This window comes from Alosa alosa, chromosome 6 (genome assembly GCF_017589495.1).
Source record: "Alosa alosa isolate M-15738 ecotype Scorff River chromosome 6, AALO_Geno_1.1, whole genome shotgun sequence".
In the NCBI taxonomy this organism is placed as follows: domain Eukaryota; kingdom Metazoa; phylum Chordata; class Actinopteri; order Clupeiformes; family Clupeidae; genus Alosa; species Alosa alosa.
Genome location: NC_063194.1, coordinates 17,852,205 through 17,870,293, shown reverse-complemented (window position 1 = coordinate 17,870,293; position 18,089 = coordinate 17,852,205). Strand labels below are relative to the sequence as shown.

General features: G+C 46.9%; 1 protein-coding gene across 3 annotated transcripts; it reads left to right on the top strand.

The window, feature by feature from the left end:
* The first annotated feature begins 259 nt into the window (after positions 1 to 259).
* Positions 260 to 16,388, top strand: LOC125296152 (sphingosine kinase 1-like). Of its 3 annotated transcripts, none has more exons than XM_048245863.1 (6): positions 260 to 781; positions 7,282 to 7,431; positions 12,150 to 12,244; positions 12,426 to 12,541; positions 14,470 to 15,462; positions 15,785 to 16,388. In XM_048245863.1, the coding sequence occupies exons 1-5, from the start codon at positions 352 to 354 to the stop codon at positions 15,449 to 15,451; spliced, it is 1,773 nt and encodes a 590-aa protein (XP_048101820.1). In that variant the 5' UTR covers positions 260 to 351; the 3' UTR covers positions 15,452 to 15,462; positions 15,785 to 16,388. The 3 variants fall into 3 exon arrangements, with proteins under 3 accessions (XP_048101820.1, XP_048101819.1, XP_048101822.1); XM_048245865.1 differs by adding an exon at positions 1,619 to 1,913 and having other exon boundaries at positions 705 to 781; positions 14,470 to 16,388; XM_048245862.1 differs by having other exon boundaries at positions 14,470 to 16,388.
* Positions 16,389 to 18,089: the final 1,701 nt, after the last annotated feature.

Sequence of the window (18,089 nt, the reverse complement as noted above, 5' to 3'; positions counted from 1 at the left end):
GGGTCTAGACAGATCTCAGTTTTTTAAATAGGTAGACTAACCATATTGTTTGTATTTTTTTATATTATACTTACATTTTATATTATAGTTATATTATAGTCTACTTCATATGTAGGCAAGCCCACATCCCAAAATGTAGCATATTGCACAATAACTTTAGAATGTATATGCACAGATTAAAAAACAACAGACAGCTGTCACATAATTTCCGTATGCTGTTCCTCCTTTTTGTCACTAGGGAGAGATCTTTCAGCTGGGAGAACAGCTGGGTGAGAGAAAGTCCTGCAGCCGCAGACTGCAGCACCATCCGCGCACCGGTCTGCGCTGCGGAGCGCGGAGCGCTACTCAGGCATGATGGACAGAGACAAAACCGAACCGGATCCATCCCATCACCGCAACGGGATTGTGGGATTACTCTATGGAGAGTTCACAGACATTCTTAATGGAAAAGTTAGGTGTTCTGTTAGTTTGACGGATCATGCCCTCACAGTTCAGAAGATCACTTCGTCACCTGGACAGGGCAAGGTGGTTTTCGACTTGAATGACTGTATCGGTTGTCATGCATTTAAAGGAGAGGACAATGCAGACACCGCGGCTTACTTTTCAGCGTATTTTTATCCGTTTAAGAGAAAATGGTTGAGTTCAGCAATGGCCCGCCAGAGGTTGGAGCAATGCTTTCGTGTTGCGCTCGCTCAGGACCCTAGCGCTAACCTCGAGGAGGCTGAACGGTGGGCTCGAGCTATAAGGGATGCTTCATTTCGTCATTTACCTCGGCGTGATGGTGAGAAAACATGTTCTACTATAGCCTAGTTTTTTTTTTTTTTACTAATTTGAAATCCTACTACATATTATCTGAGAGTGAATTTGAGAGAGAATTGAGCAGTTAGATTTGGACATTTGCTGTAAACTTGGTAGCATAGACATAATGGCATTCACAGGCTAGTTTAGGCTATAGGCAACTTCCGTAAGTCCATTGGTTTAAGTTTGGCTGCCATGTGAAAGAATTCGCAAGACTTCTTTCGTGGTAGTAGCCTAACAATAAACCTGTCTTACCAGCCCAGAGGTGTAGCCTACACCCCCAGGCTATGAAGCATGCTTCCTTAAGCTGGGAAATCAATCAAAAGGTTATAAAAGGCTACACAATAATGATTTAATGGCTAGCACGTTTTCATAATATGCATAGATCTTTGGTGGATTATCTTATCTGGTTTCTGTTGAGGGGGATCAGGGTTTTCATCTAAATCATAGCTACTGGGGGAAATAACATAGTTGAGCCCTAACAAAAGTCACCTAGAATGTAGGTGTAGCCTAGCTTACTCAAACAGACTCACACTTTCCAGATTGGTACAGTAGTACCTTCAGTCTGAAATCTCTCAGTGACTGCACTGTGCTATTTATGTCATGAACCAGCAGTGATAAATATTTTGGGGTTTTGGCTGGACATCGAGCAGGCTCATAGGCTCAAAAACAGAGCTCCATAGCAGTTGTCATTTACTGAACACTTAAGTCAAATGACTTTTGATTGTCACATCAGCATTTTGTGGATTGTGAATGGTCTCAGTACAGTCCTTATTGCTGAAAAAGCTAAAAAGTGTCCTGACATTGTATCTTTTGACAGCCTTGAAACCTTTAAATCTCAAATCTGGGCCCTATAGTCCTAATCCAAACCAAGTCAGATGTGGGATGTAACAGGGTCACCTGGAGTGACGTGACTGGTAGTGAGAGCTGGTGTTGATGGATGGCTGACACTGAGTGATCTGACCCGTCGGAATTCATCAGCTGTGTCCAAGAAGAACTGCTGTGGGCTTTCAGAATGGACAGAGGGAGTTTGTGATTTATCATCCTCACTGGTCAGCCGCTCAACCTTGCCTAAGAGGGTCAGAGGAGGCTTAACCACACACATCAATATTCTGGTGATATATGGATTGAAATAGATTAAACCTTAAATCAAGGAAAAGATCTGCTGCAAAATATTGCGTTGTCTATATGAAATATGGAATGTGACCCTGAGATGACATATCAGCACTATCTTTCTCACCGCCTTTTTAAACTTTGAAAATGGCAGTGATTATATGAATATCTCACACGAACTAAGATATTATAGAGCTTTTGATATTCAACATGCCTCACATATGATGCAATAGCAAGATTAATTTATAGCATGCATAATCCTGGAGCAGGCAATGATGACACTTAAGAGAAAAACATAGGCTCTGGCCAACTCATTAAAGCATATGGTTCAGTGAAGTAGTGGACACCAATTATTTTCAGACCAGCGGCTTCTACACACTCAAAGTTAAGCTCGGTTTTAATGACTGAATTTGCATCCTTCCATGTTCAGGTTTGTGGTCCAGAAGCCTTACCGACCTAGTTCGTATCATATACGTCAAGAGTACAGACTTTCAGGACCTGGTTTTGGTTCTTCACTGCTAAAGCCATTACAGTAATACAATCAGTATTTTAGGTGACTCCATTAAAGTGAGCAGAAATGGGGTTTTGTGAAGCAATTTAAACGCTTTGCAACGGTTGTCTTTTTCATTTTAGATAAGGGCCTATGAAAGGGAACATTTTTTGCGTGTCAGAATCGAACAGAATTAGTTTTCACGGCAAGCCACTCCTTGAAGGGAGCCTCCATGAAAGGATGTTTTAATAGATGACTTAGGAGACCTAGGGCTTCAATTGTAGTTTTAATTACATATTATAACACTAAAGATGCTGAGCCTTAAAGTATTAAAGGGCAGTGAAAAGTATTCACTGTAGACTGTTGTTTCGGAAAAGAGTTTAATAGTGTAAAGGCTCCTGTACATCATTTCTGTGGATGTATGTTGAACACGTCACAGTAACACATTTCTAAAACATTTCACATTTCTTAAATGAGAATGAACACACGAGAATGACACTATAGGACTGAACTATTTGTGGTCACTAATTTGTTTAAATTAGGTTCTAAATAGTCTAAATCAGTGGTTCTCAAACTGTCTCCAAGATTATTTTTATAAATATATATAGCATAATCACTTCAAATTATATCAAAATATATATAATTCAAAATCCTTAACCGTGCGATCCCTGAAATTTAAACTATTTTAAATTTAAACTATTTTTTTGTCTTTCAAGAAAAAAAAGTAGGCCTATATTCGTTTTTATATCAGCCAATAGGAGCCAAGGCCTACTAGGCTAGTTTAACTGTATGGAGCATTAGCAAATGGTTGACAAGCTAAGCTGTGATGGCAAGCATAGAAAAGGAGGCAAACACGATGGATCAAAAACATTCATGCGATCATGGCTCCAAACGGGAAGTATTAGAAAGAGAAGTGTGGTGAATATGTCGAGCAGAAACTGATGTTGGTGACAATGAGCCCAGCACAAGTGAAGCTTCTATGGCACCTGCCAGCAACAAACAATGCAAAACAGTACTGTATGTACAATATACAATATGTGAAATTGGCCTACGGTATTTTAATGCCAGTCATAACGGTGGTACTTGGAGTGCCAATTGTTTTCTGTGGTGGTATTCATTGTGAAAAGTTTGAGAACCACTGGTCTAAATAGTTTCATCCACAAAGACATCACATTCGTACCTTCTACTTAGAGTAAACCAAACCTTTGTTTGAATATTGTCTATTTGTGTGTGTGTGTGTGTGTGTGTGTGTGTGTGTGTGTTTGTGTGTGTGTTTTTGCCCCTAAAACAAGTTTTTCTGGCCTAGATGGGCCTTTAAATAAGTTATCATTTCCTTGGATAGGAAGAACGCCACAGATCCCTAAACAGTTATCAGGAAGCAGGAGAAGAGACGGTGCCTAACACCAACTCCACGTACATGCAAAATGTAAAATCTGCATGACCCAAAGCTTGACATAACTACATAACATAACACTCGTATAAAGTAAATGTACAGTATATGCGTTTTGTGTGTTTGTGTGTGTGTGTGTGTGTGTGTGTGTGTGTGTGTGTGTGTGTGCATAATCCGCATTAAATAGATGGGAGACAGATGTGGTTAGATGAACAAGATTAAATGAAATAATCATAAATCCTTCCACACATAAAAGAGGATCGTGGGCCATGAAAAGGCTGCAGCAGATCCATCGCTCAGATTCAGCTGTGCGTCATGCTGCCGTGTTGTGCTGATGCTGCAGTATCTCTCTGCAACGAAGACAGGAGCCACAGCGACGTTCTGTACACAGCCCTTGCCCTCTGACCTCAGCTCCATCTCCTGAGGGGCCCCTGCCTTCTCTCCCTCTCTCTGCCCAGGAGTGGAGCAGTCTGATGGGCTGTCAGACCTCAGTGCTCAGGCACGATATAGCGCCTCGGTGGCCTCCACCTCCAACCTCCAGGCTGGGGCTTGTTGGTGGAGACGACAGCTCTGCCTGTGACGCATTGCTCACATGGATGTGAAAGCTACTGGAGGCCAAGGCAGGATGAGAAGCCTGTGCGCAGTTTCTGCTCTGGGCGATGTTTGATGTGGTCACACTAGTGAATGCCCTCTTTTCCTGTGAGACTTGTGGCAGGAGTGTATTCAGTCTGTCGGTTGTCTAAAAGTATTTGTGCATTTAGTGGACTTTACTCATCCATTTCTTAAACAACTTGATGATTAGGAATTACTAAAGCAAATTGCATGTATGTATATGTAAATATCTAAAAGAATATGCACAATATGGATTCATTTCAGTGTTCGTATTTGAAATGCATAAACCTCCCGACATATTTATTGTGCCAAATTTCAGATGACTTCTCAGTCTTGGTTTGCTCTGTAAAGAATACTGTAGTTTCCCATGATATCATTCTGGGATGTGCTCATCCAGTGCGACCACACCGACTGCCAACTAGCAGACAGCATGGTGCATAATAGTAGAGGGGGAAGCACGTGTAATAGCTGGAGACATAACCCACGGCAGAGTCTCAGTCAATGTGACTCAGAGCATGGGCACCAAACCATGAATTATTGAGTCCAATCCAGAATCTGCTCTGGCTTTGAAATGCAGGTCATCAGTGGCTCACAGTAACAGCTCACTGCTCACAGCGGCATATTAACCGATTACATATGAAAGATTAACTTGACACCAATAGTGTTTCGGATGCGTTTGTGAGTCAGTGAAGGGAGAGAAAGAATTATTTGGAGCAATTAAGCCCTATTTCCTTTGGCAGCCTGAGGGGGGAGGAGGATTGTATGTGATGAAACAAAGGACTGTCAGAGCCCCATGAGCGAACTTGGTACGTGCCTAATGTAAAATTCACATGTGATGTAGTACTCTGTTCCCATGCCAACTGAACAGCTGTGAGGTAAGGAAGTTCAGGCATCCGGAAACTCAAGGCTTCAGAGGACGACAACGGCAGATATTTCACCTTCTCGGCCTCCTGTGCCTGTTTTACAGTGGTGAATGTCTGGCTCTGATGATGGACTGACTGATCGAAACATCAGTTTTTTAGCAAATTGGTTGTACTCTGGAGCAAGCAGTGTTGTGCTTTTCTTTGTCTCTTACATAAAAGTTGCTCTTGCGAAAATAGCTGCACCTGCAGTATGACCTATCAAGGTGTGCAGACTTCTCTCTATCTTCTATGAAACAATGTAACACACATTCACAAGCGTAAAATAATCAATCCTACTATGTTAACTGAAAGCTATCATGGATGAATGAAAGAGATGTAAAGCTACACCGGCTGTTCCCCGGTCAGTAAGAGGAGTCGTTTGTGGAGGATAAATGGGAATATTTGAGGAAGTGAATGCTATGTTGGCAGTCTCGTTTGCAGCAGCTAATGGATGTCAAGTGCTGCGGGCAGTGCAGCGGCATGGAAAGGGCCCTCCCAAGAGCCCAATTAGCCAAACAGGGTCAAGCATTGCTGATCTCACAGCCAGCTCCTATTTACTGCAGTGGCCCTGTCACCATCCGCATTCACACAAGCTTTTAAGGGGCATTTGACAGTGACCTCAAGCTTGCTGAAAGGGGTGGTCAAATGTCAGTGATAAATCTCAATCATAACACTTACAAAAAGTTTTTTTTTTTCTTCCGTGGAGAATCTTTCAGTGTCGAAAATTCAAAATTTCTCTCAAAAGTCCCCCCAGCATCTCCCACCTGTCATACCAGAGAGACTGGTTAAGCGGCCGCTTAACAGCTTTTCATAGCTGCCATGGGTTTGCCTGGGGGTTGCAGAGTACAGTCATTCAGCAAAGTCATTCAGCAAATGGAACAGGTTTAACTCCTAGGTCTGACCTACAACTTCCTCAATATGTAATGGGGAACGAGTCAAGCTTGCTCTATCCGTCCCGCTCTACCCAGCCTGCATCTACCCAGACTGCCTCGCCTCGCCTCAGGTGGAGCATGAACGAGGGGATTTCGTAATCTGGCATGAGACCTGGAGAAGGCATCTGTCTTTGGTTTGTCTAGCAGCGCCGCTGGCCGTGGTGCTGATGTTTTGTTTGTTTTCGCTCTCATTTAAATGATGTTCCTCGGTGATAACAGTTCTGCATGCAATGAGGGATGATGCTTGGAGACATGAGGCCCACACCTGATTCCCTGAGGCCCACACCTGATTCCCTGAGGCCCACACCTGATTCCCTGAGGCCCACACCTGATTCCCTGAGGCCCACACCTGATTCCCTGAGGCCCACACCTGATTCCCTGAGGCCCACACCTGATTCCCTGAGGCCCACACCTGATTCCCTGAGGCCCACACCTGATTCCCTGAGGCCCACACCTGATTCCCTGAGGCCCACACCTGATTCCCTGAGGCCCACACCTGATTCCCTGAGGCCCACACCTGATTCCCTGAGGCCCACACCTGATTCCCTGAGGCCCACACCTGATTCCCTGAGGCCCACACCTGATTCCCTGAGGCCCACACCTGATTCCCTGAGGCCCACACCTGATTCCCTGAGGCCCACACCTGATTCCCTGAGGCCCACACCTGATTCCCTGAGGCCCACACCTGATTCCCTGAGGCCCACACCTGATTCCCTGAGGCCCACACCTGATTCCCTGAGGCCCACACCTGATACAAGGACCCAAGGTGTAGCTCAACTGAATGTGTTTTACTGGAATGTTGTTGATATTGTCTTTTTTGTCCTTCTTCCTTCTTCCTTCATTCTTTCCTTATCTCTGTTGCTCCCTCTCTCATTTCATTCTTGTTCCATTGTGTTTATTTTGGTCTCTGTGTTTCTCCACTCATATCTCTCCCTTTTCTCTCCTTGCCTCCCTCTCTCTCCCTCTCTCTCTCTCTCTCCCTCCCTCTCTCTCTCTCTCTCCCTCTCTCTCCCTCCTCTTCTCTCCCTCCTCTGCCCGTGTCAGGTGCCGTGTACTGTGAGGTGCGTCGCCCTTGCCGGCTCATGCTGCTGCTGAACCCCAACAGTGGACGGGGCCAAGCGATGTCCCTCTTCACCACCCACATCCAACGCATGCTCACCGAGGCTGCTGTCCCCCACACACTGGTCATCACCGGTCAGTCCCTGACTCGCTCACTCTGCATCCAAGTGCCCGCAATCCCTGAGGCCCACACCTGATTCCCTGAGGCCCACACCTGCACATCTACATCCACCCCCCTGCTGCAGAACCCTCACATCCACACTCACACCAACCCACACTCACACCTGTGCTTCTGGCTCTTATCACATCCCTCACCCTCACCCATTCAAGACCAGGCTTATAATATCATTCTGCGTGTTATAGTCAAAGACTAACCATTATGAGTTCTGTGCTGTAATACTGAATGCTGGTCTGGTACATACTATATATAGTGAGATGTAGAGAGAGGTCCCAGAAACCTTTCTGAATTCACACTCCTAATCTCAGTTAGCACCTAGTTTGACTTGTCTGGCCCAGGTCACAAAGTCCACACGCGCACATATTCACACACACACATGCACACACACACACACACACACATGCACATACACACACACACACACGCACACACATATACACACACACACACAAACTTTTTTGCTCTCACACCCAGCTCTGATTCACTCACACATGTCATACACTTTCTGTGTCAGAACTCAGCAACTGCACCCCCTCTAGCTGACACTCGCATACCTGCAATTTCACACACCCAAACCACACCCAGCGTTGCCAGTGGATGTGGGTGAAACAGTGTGTGTCAGTGTGACAGTTACAGTCAATGACTGTATTTAGTCATTGGTTAGAGCACACTCCCAGGTAGGGCACTGTAGACTCTGGCCTCACCACTACCACACACCTTCATGCCTCTTGAGCCTGTTGTGTACCCTAGCCATCATTACCACACTCTGGTCTGTAATTCATTACACCAACAGAAGCAATATGTATTGTGCCTGTTGTCTTTTACAGTATTTACTTGCCAATGCCATTGTGCTGCTGCGTTTACTTTTGAATTGAGGCCAGTGGCAGTGAATGACCCTGGCGTATTATCACAAACCGGGGCAGGTTAAAGGAGTTGCTGAATCATAATATGGGGCGGCATGAGAGATCAATGGGGCTGTCAACAACCTGCTACCACCACCAGCCCTGAGTGCCTTTCAAAAATGCTCAAAAATTCATTCAGATCCACTGAACTCTGAGTAACCCTTTGGCTGTACAATTGAGGGCTAGTGGCTGCACTGAAGAAAAGGGGACGGGGGTGATGCCAGGAAAGCTTTTTGTCTCTAAAAATCAATTGTAATGTACACATCCTCTCTTCTCAGATCTCTCAGCGCCCTCAAGATGCGCGCCGTGCTGACAGGGTTACTGTAACTGTAGCATCTACTTCGGAAAATTACTGGTCCGCTATTAGAGCTTCTGGCGTCCTTTTAGTGTTGTTCAGTTCTCTGGAAAAAAGAGGGATGCCTGAGAAAGAGAGAGAGAGAGAGGGAGGGCATGTGAGAGAATGTTGCTCTCTGCCCATTTCTGCAATCCTACAGCAGCATGGGATGGTTAGCAGCTGGATGGTAATGAATGAGGACAGTCTAATTACCGATGCGATGCTCTACATGGGAAGCTCTCTCTCACTCTCTCTTCCCCTCTCTCTCTCTCTTTCCCTCTCTCTCCCTCTCTCTCTCTCTCTCGTCAGAGATCACCAGGGGAGAGAGAGGAGAGTAAAGGGGAAAGAAGAAAAGCAAAGAAAGTAGTGAATCAATAGAGTGGAGAGAAGGGAATAGAGAAGAGAAGGGGAAAAGGGAGCAGGACAGGAGAGGAAGAGAAGGGTGGGGGGGGGTAAGAGGGTTGTGGAGAGAATGAGAGAAAGCAGTGTGAAAAGAAGAAAAGAAGAGAGAAAGTTTGCTGGCTTAATGCAAGTCACGGTGTCATAGGAGCAGAGGGCGGCTGTCTACGCTCACTGCTGGTTTCAGCAGAGCCTCCCTCACAGACACATACTGTTCAGCAGAGCCTCCCTCACAGACACATACTGTTCAGCAGAGCCTCCCTCACAGACACATACTGTTCAGCAGAGCCTCCCTCACAGACACATACTGTTCAGCAGAGCCTCCCTCACAGACACATACTGTTCAGCAGAGCCTCCCTCACAGACACGTATACTGTTCAGCAGAGCCTCCCTCACAGACACATACTGTTCAGCAGAGCCTCCCTCACAGACACATTCAGCAGAGCCTCCCTCACAGACACGTATACTGTTCAGCAGAGCCTCCCTCACAGACACATTCAGCAGAGCCTCCTTCACAGACACGTATACTGTTCAGCAAAGCCTCCCTCACAGACACATACTGTTCAGCAGAGCCTCCCTCACAGACACATATACTGTTCGAGCCAGCATAGCCCCCACATGTTTGTGTGTGTGTGTGTGTGTGTGTGTGTATGTGTGTGTGTGTCTGTGTCAGTGTGTGTGTGAGTAAAATGCATGTGTGTATGGCAGAGTATTTGCAGCACAGCAGCATATGAAAGAGTCTGCACTTGTATGCATTCTCAAGTGGCTGAGGTGACATCTCTCACTGTGAAATTATTTACAGCTCTGCATATGATCAACATTTGCATTTGGGTGTCACAGGACATGTTTAAGGACCATAAGGATCAGATGACACATACATGATTGTGTGCAGTGTGTGCAGGGGTTTGCACATGAGAATGGCCATTAGACTCACACACGTCATCCCTCTCTCTCTCTCTCTCTCCCTGTGTGTGTGTCTGTGTCTGTGTGTGTCTGTTTGTGTGTGTGTCAGTGTTTGAGTGTGTGTGTGTGTGTGTGTGTGTGTGTGTGTGTGTGTGTGTGTGTGTGTGTGTGTGTGTGTGTGTGTGTGTCTGTGTCTGTGTCTGTTTGTGTGTGTGTGTGTGTGTGTGTGTGTGTGTGTGTCCCTCTGCAGTGATGTTCCCCTGCAGTCCTGTCATGCGCTGGAGCAGGAGATAGAAGAGGCGGCTGCAGTATGCAATGCGCCCGCTCGGGTCGTCTTAGGTCACTCTGCGCCGCTGATAGTGAGAAAATATGAGCCAGCTGCCGCCAAGCAGCTTCAGAGCACCACAGAGAGAGAGAGCTGCCCTGCGTCTGCTGCCCAGCCCAGCCCCGCCCCACCCCCATCTCCCAAGGCCTTAGTGGTCAGTCAGTCAGCAGCTATGCAATTTGTCACCCCGCTCAGCTTTGCCATTCTATAAGTGTTAATAGAATGTTGAGTTTGTTCATTTTCATCCGTTCACGGTGTTAGGATTAATTTCTTCTAAAGTAATTAGTGTGAGCCGTTGCACCCTTACCATGACGGGTGAGTCAGCAGTATGGGAGACCAGGAGAGGTGAGAAGAAAAGGGGAGTTTAGGGGATGACATGCACGAAGAAGTGTAGATGAAATAGAGAGGAAAGAACGGATTGCAGATGTGAGAGGAGAGGAGAGGGGATGGAGAGAACAGGCAGGAGTGAGTGAGAGGAGAAAAGTGGAGGGGAAGGCAGGATGATTGAGTTGAGCTGAGTCGGCAGGACTCTCTTCTCCTCAGTATCTGGGCCTGTCAGTAGCAGCAGCAGCAACAGCAGTAATGCAGAACGGCTATGCTAACTATCTCCCACCTCATACATACCAAACAGCCTGTCCTCACTTAAAACAAACTAAACTCTCACCTTGTGGAGAGAGATGACTTAGCAGAGGGCGCACTGCTCAGACAGGGCTGCGGAAGCTATTTCCTCATGCGTGTCAGAGAGAGCCACACATTTATTCCAGTGTTTGTGAGTAAATATTCATGAAGAGATGTGAGACTCTGGGCTGGGTGGAGGTGGTGGTGGTGGTGGTGGTGATGGTGGTGGTGAGTGTTTATTTTAATTGGAGAAACATTCTGGCGACCTACATTGCTGCTGAATTGAAAAAGGAAAAGTAAACAAATGGGCTCTGATAAAGTAGGACTGAGCAGAGGCTTTATTCTAATGTCACAGCCGTATACAGTTTTCACACGCGCTCTTTTGTGAGCATAGCATCATTCAGTAGAATGTTGAAGGTGCAGTAGTCCTTGAGAGATTCCTGAACAGCTCTCAGTGTATTTTTGTCCATTTCGTCCATTTAAATGGGTTGCGTTTCAATAAGGGACGGTTTCCTCAAAGTGTCGGGATTTATCCGGCCTGACAAGAGCCACGCGAAAACGAGTGACGGATAACAAGCCACCGTTCCAGGGTCTTTATCCCATCAACGGCGCCCGCTGTCCAACGCGCCCAAGGACGGCGGGGGACAAAATTAAATCAGCCGGACTAATTCGATCGGCGCTGCTCTTAGTCAGACTCCCAAATCAGCCCCGGTGGACGCGCTGCGCTAAGCTGCTGGCACCTCACAGCTCTCTGTGGCTCGGCCCTGATAAGAGGAAATCGAATCCCACGTTTGGCACGCTAATCACTCTGATCTCCCCCTCTGGGGGTCCCATGGGGAGGAGGGGAGGGGTGCTGGGGTCCTTTCCCACCACAGTCTTCTCTATTCATCACACACACACACACACACACACACACACACACACACACACACACACACACACACACACACACACACACACACGCCACACACACCACACACACACACCACACGCACACACACCGCCCTTGCCCCTCACCCCACATCACCCCGTAGTCCTTTCATCCACTTTTTGTTTCAGTGCAGTATCTCTGTCCTCCCTTTTTTCATTGTACTTTGTGCTCAATTTCTTACATACCATCTCCCCGTCTCCTCTCTCCCCCCCCCCTCTCTCTCTCTTTCTCGCTCTCTGTTCTTTTTCTCTTTTCTCTGACAGAGCACCAGAACCATGCACGGGAGCTAGTGCGAGAGGCTGATTTGTCTCAGTGGGACGCCTTGGTGATTCTGTCAGGAGATGGGCTGCTTTTTGAGGTGTGTGTGTGTGTGTGTGTGTGTGTGTGTGTGTGTGTGTGTGTGTCTGTGTGTGTGTGTATTTGCTTTTGTTTGAATAGATTTGAATAAACTCTCACTGATGTGCCAGTTCATGTGTACTCAACAATCTCTCTGGTCCAAACATTGCAACTTCTCCCCAATCTCCTGGCTGCCCCCCCAGGTGGTCAACGGCCTGATGGAGAGAGAGGACTGGGAGGTGGCCATCCAGACGCCGCTGGGCATCCTACCCGGAGGCTCGGGCAACGCCCTGGCAGCCTCTGTCAACCATTACTCCGGGTGAGGACACTAATATGCCATCTCTATGCATGGAGCGCAACCGTGGCCAAATAAATGTGCTCCCCAGACCAGAGACAGGGTCGTTTGTCAAAAAGACTCGCTGCACTTTCAGCACTTGGCCGAGGCCAGCGGAGTGCTCTGAGGAAGGTGACTTCGCTCTTTGGTGTCCTCAAAGGAGCTCTGAGAGTTTTTTCAGGTCTTTAACTGTGGGCTCCTCCTCGTCATGGCAGAACAATAGCCGGTGAGATTAGGTGGAGGGGAGGGTATTATGATTAGAATGACAGCCTGAAAAGAGTTCCGAGGCTGTCTTACAAGACTTTCAGCAGAGCATGCATATTCAAAGTGGTGTTCAAGTGAGCATGAGGCTCATTAATGTGATGTTTCTGCCTTCCACAGTCTGTACAAAGACACTCTATAGCACATTTAAATTTAATTTGAATTTCTTGAATTTCTCCTTGGGGATCAATAAAGTATCTATCTATCTATCTATCTATCTATCTATCTATCTATCTATCTATCTATCTATCTATCTAAATTGATGCAAAGTGGGTGTTGTCACAGTTGCTTTCACTATTTCCACCACTTGCAACCATGTTATATCTGATGACATTCTTTCCAAGTCCCCCTCTTTCCAAAGCCACATGCACACACACACCCTTCCATCGCTCTTTCCAAAGCCACATGCACACACACACCCTTCCATCGCCAGCTTCCTTCTCTTTCAGTGATTGATTCATAGTCTGTCTGTGTGCGAATATCAGTGTCACTCTAGTCTAGAACATTCCAGTGCCCCTCCATCTCCGTTAGTTCATGTTGACCCCTTCCTGTGTTTTCCCTCCTCTCTGTCCTGTGTGTGTGCAGCCTCTGGTCTGATTGACAGCAGAGGGTGCTGAAGTTTATCTTGGTAGCCTCACAGGTTTATTATAACCCACTGCTAGCTTGTGAATGTTTTATTTATTTATTTATTTATTTACAATTCTTGGTCAACGATTCCTAGGACACTAAAACACATGAAACTTGGTGGGCATGTGGCCCCACTGGGCTGACATGGAATACTCATATTTTGTGAAATGTACATGTATACAAAAGCAAAAATGTGAGTTTCAACAATTGAGCAACCAAGGGAAGAGCATGTTGCACTCTTACTGCAGTTTTTAAAGACGTTGTAAAAGTAGGTGATGCAGAGAAGTTGTGTGAGTGTAGTGTGATTCATTTTCTTCAGATAAGTACATGCAGCACTGTGCATCAGTCGTATTATGTTCCGCTATGCGGTAGGCCGACAGTATTCTAGTTGCAATATAGATAGACTACATCGACAGCATACCAGTGTGGCTCCCTCCAGAACCAGAAATTGAGAGGTGTCCTCATCTTGGCCAATTTGTCCTCACCTTTAGACACAACCTGTCCTCCTAGTTGGTGTGGTCTGGTTGGTGGTCACCCTATTTCTGATACTTTATAGTAAACATGTGGCCTCCACTTCCCCTTTTAAACACAAATTATGTCAACTTGTTTTTTCAATGTATTTCTGCACAGAACCGCTCGCATCAAGCGTCCCTTCTATTCTCTAGCTTGGTCGTGGTTGCAGTGCGGTTGAAGCCTGAGAGACCTGAAAGACCTGATGCTTATATTCATTAATATTTATAATAATTATTTAATAATTTAGTGTATAAGAGCCTTTCATTAGGATACCAGATAGGTAGGCCTATTTAAACACAATATCCTACCTTGATCAGAACTTTTCAATGCGCTAAATATTACAAATATAATTTTTACATTGTGTTTGTTAAAAATAAATATCAGCCGATTTATCGTTTATCGGTTTTTGAAATCCTGAAATATTGAAGTCGGTATTGGCCTTTAAAATCCCATATCGGTCAGGCTCTAGTGTGTATTCATCCTCATCTCTCTCTGTGCCCCACCGTCCCCAGGACCCCGATGCTGTTGGGCGAGGAGTTGCTGGTCAGCTGCGGCTTCCTGCTGTGCAAGGGCCTGCTGTCTCCGATGGACCTGGTGTCTGTCCACCTGGCCTCGGGCCAGCGCCTCTTCTCATTCCTGGCGCTGGCCTGGGGCTTTGTGGCCGACGTGGACATTGAGAGCGAGCGCTACCGGCAGGCGGGCGCCCTGCGCTTCCTGCTGGGCACGCTGGTGCGGCTGGCGTCGCTGCGCTCCTACCGCGGCCGCCTGGCCTTCCTGCCCGTCCACCAGGAGCCAGCCGCGGAGCAGGAGGGCAGAGTGGCCAGACTGGTGGCTTCCACGTCCAGCATCTCGTCCGATAACGACTCCTCTCCCTCCACCTCTCCGCCCGACTCCCCCAACTCATCCTTCTGCTCGGCCATGTCGTGCGGACCGCTGACGGACTCCTCTCCGCCCTGCAGTGCCCTCTGCCCCGAAAACTCCGTCCACAGCAGCAGCCCATCGCCCAACGACAACAACACTCTCCACAACGCCTCCAACAACGCCATCAAGCTCCTCCAGGCCGGCTCTGACCAGACCACATCCCTAATCAAGGGCCCACCGGACTCTCTCCTGTCCCCTCTGGATGAGCCGGTGCCCGCGGACTGGACGCAAGTCCCGGAGACGGGCTTTATTCTGATGCTGGCCATGTACCAGTCCTACCTGGCCGAGGACCTGCAGGCCGCCCCGGAGGCGCGTACCCAGGATGGCTGCATCCACCTCTACTACGTGCTGGAGGGGGTCTCGCGGGCAGCCCTGCTGCGCCTCTTCCTGGCCATGGAGAAAGGCACGCACATGGCCTGTGAATGCCCCCAGCTGGTGTACCACCAGGTGCGTGCCCTGAGACTGGAGCCCCTCTCCACCCAGGGGGCGCTCACCGTGGACGGGGAGCAGGTGGAGTGCGGCCCCATCCAGGCGCAGATCCACGGCAGCGTGGCCAGACTTATCTCCAGCTAAGGGGACGCTGAGTGAGTGTGGTTTTGGGATAGATCTCTGTTAGCAGGTAGATTAGGTTCCAGAGCACTTTAGAGCAAAGGCTCAAGTCTTTGTGCCATGTGAATTATAGAAGTGCCAATGTCTGTCAGACATATGTAGTTTTTACAGGAAAAAGGGTGAAAAGAAGTTCCATTCCTAACCTGTTATTTATTTTTCTACTTGGGGCAATGAAATGATGGAACTGGTTTTATGTTATGTTTCAGAATTTTTTAATAAGTGTCTTCTCTTCTTGTGGAATCACAGTGAAATGATTCTGGTCATGTATATGTGTGTGTGTGTGTTTATGTCTGTAAGGTCACAGCATTAGAGTGCTCTCTGGTCTGATTCGAGAAGCGTGTCAAGAGGAGAGCAGGGTGCTTTTTCCCATCCTTGGGGAGCACGCCATGACAACAGGCGTGAGGACCCAACTCCACTCAAGGCGAGCTGAGACCTGTCCTCACGCCTCTGTGACTCCCCCCCCCCCCCCCCCAACCACACACACACACACACACACACACACACACACAAATACACACCCTCCAGGGGCATGGTGCTGCTGTGTAGCCTGAGGAAAGAGATGAGATGCAGCCTTCACGACACACACACACACACACACACACACACACACACACACACACACACTCTCTCTGCTTCATTTTCTCTCCTCTGCTGCTTCATTTGCTCCCCTCAGTGCTTCCATTCAGTTGTTTTCCTCCAGAGGCTCAGAGCAGGAGAGGGCCATTCTGCCCAGGCCACAACAGGCACCATGCCAAACACTGAAAAAAAGACAAGTGGTCACCAATGCCTTGATGCATGCACATGGGCAGATTATGAATTTTCTGGCCCCTGGGCCAAGATGCATTACGGGCCCCCCACTAATTGTTGCATATGTGAGGGGGGTTTGGGGGTCCTCCCCCAGAATTTATTTTATTTGTTTGATGTGATTTCCTGTATTCTGGTGCATTTTGGGGATGGCCAATACTTTAATTCAATCAGATTCATAGCCTACATCCTGATTTGTTGATAATGAGGCAATGATTCCATGCAAAGGCTTGGGCCTAAGGACCCCCTGATCCCTTGGGCCCCTGGGCCTGGGCCCGGTAGGCCCGTGCAGTAATCCATTCCTGTGCATGCAAGATGCTGGCATAAAACACACACACACACATACGCCACTGGTCCTGAATCAGATCTGTGACCTAGATTGGGGTTTAGAACAATGAGGCAGAAGATCTGTCATAGGTGGGTTGACAGCTCTGTCGATGAATCTCTGTGTTCCAGAAGCGTAGTATTACACTGGATAAGGGAGGGGGCTAGCAGGCATAGCTCAGCACTGCATTCTGGATTCTGATGGGATGCTGTCTTTCTTTAGCTTTACTTTATGTATAGAGTATGAGTATCCTAAGACATCAGACTCCTGGTGTCTCTTTACTGAGCTTCCTCCATGTTTCTCATAATGGGAGAATGAGAAATGAAAGTCATAAACTCATCAAATGAACTCATAGAACTGCACTGAGATCAGTTATCACAAACATTATCTCTATATATATATAAACTGACCAAATCAAATAGATGACTCATTGTTCTAAGAGGAAAAGTATAGAGGTTGGTAAAGAAGCACACTTACTGAAGGACAACGTATTGTACTTCACTGAGCACGGTACTGTACTGATATTAGTCATTAACGAAACCGCCTTATGTTACGGGAATGGCTAATGTATACATGTTTGCTTTCCAGAGAGAGCGTGTCAGCATTTTTTTCTAGTGGCCTATTACTAACATTAGGTCACGCTCCTATGACCACAGAACCAATCAGTGTGGACTGCCGTCCAGGCTCTACAAAAACCATTCCCCCCTCCCTCACGCTGCTATGTGGTCTAAAAATGCTCAATCATAAGATTACGCTTTGCAGTACCAGTGCGCTGCATCAGAGACGTGGAAATTTAATACATGATCAGACTGCATTAGAGTGCTGCTCTGCATATCAGCCATCTGCTATCATCTGACTAGTCTGATGCCAGCTTTCCTCTTCAACTGCCTTGAAAAGCGAAAGGTAGCACACAAGACTGCAATTCACTCATGCATTTCTCTCCTAGATACCAGGGATGGTGCCAACCCTGAAGAACTAGTGCAACTCTGCCGTGGCACTGCTCTAGACTGTGATGTAATTTCTGTTATAATCTAATGGGTCAGGTTAAGCCATATGTGCAGGGCCATATGCACATTAGGGAAATAAAGCACAACGTGATGACAAGCTATGCAATCCCAACAGTGCAGTGATTAAATGCCTCTGCCATGAGAGAGCGCCACCTTGTGGCTCTATGAATGTTACTCATCTTTTTTTGGTGAATGGACTTATTCTTATCAGATCTGTCTTTAGTGAAATTGAAGCCACTGTTACTCAAATGCCTGTGCTTTTATTGATTTGTGTGTCTATTTTGTTTGAGTTTTACTTCTTTTTTTTTTTTTTTTTTTTTAGAAGAAGTATACAAGATGATCAATTTCTCTTTAGTTTGGTGACTGGCCAGCATTCCTGATTGCAAGTGTAAGGCTTTAGCACTGTTGACTTATTGTCACATACTGTACTGTTATGCTGAGTAATCAAGAGATATATTCTATTCTA

What these genes read in the sequence shown, in the direction of transcription:
- LOC125296152 (XM_048245863.1), top strand. Translation starts at nt 352, where the DNA reads ATGATGGACAGAGACAAAACCGAACCGGATCCATCCCATCACCGCAAC. An exon ending in CCACACACTGGTCATCACCG is followed by an intron (nt 7,432 to 12,149) that starts GTCAGTCCCTGA and finishes TTTCTCTGACAG; the next exon opens with AGCACCAGAACCATGCACGG. An exon ending in GAGATGGGCTGCTTTTTGAG is followed by an intron (nt 12,245 to 12,425) that starts GTGTGTGTGTGT and finishes CTGCCCCCCCAG; the next exon opens with GTGGTCAACGGCCTGATGGA.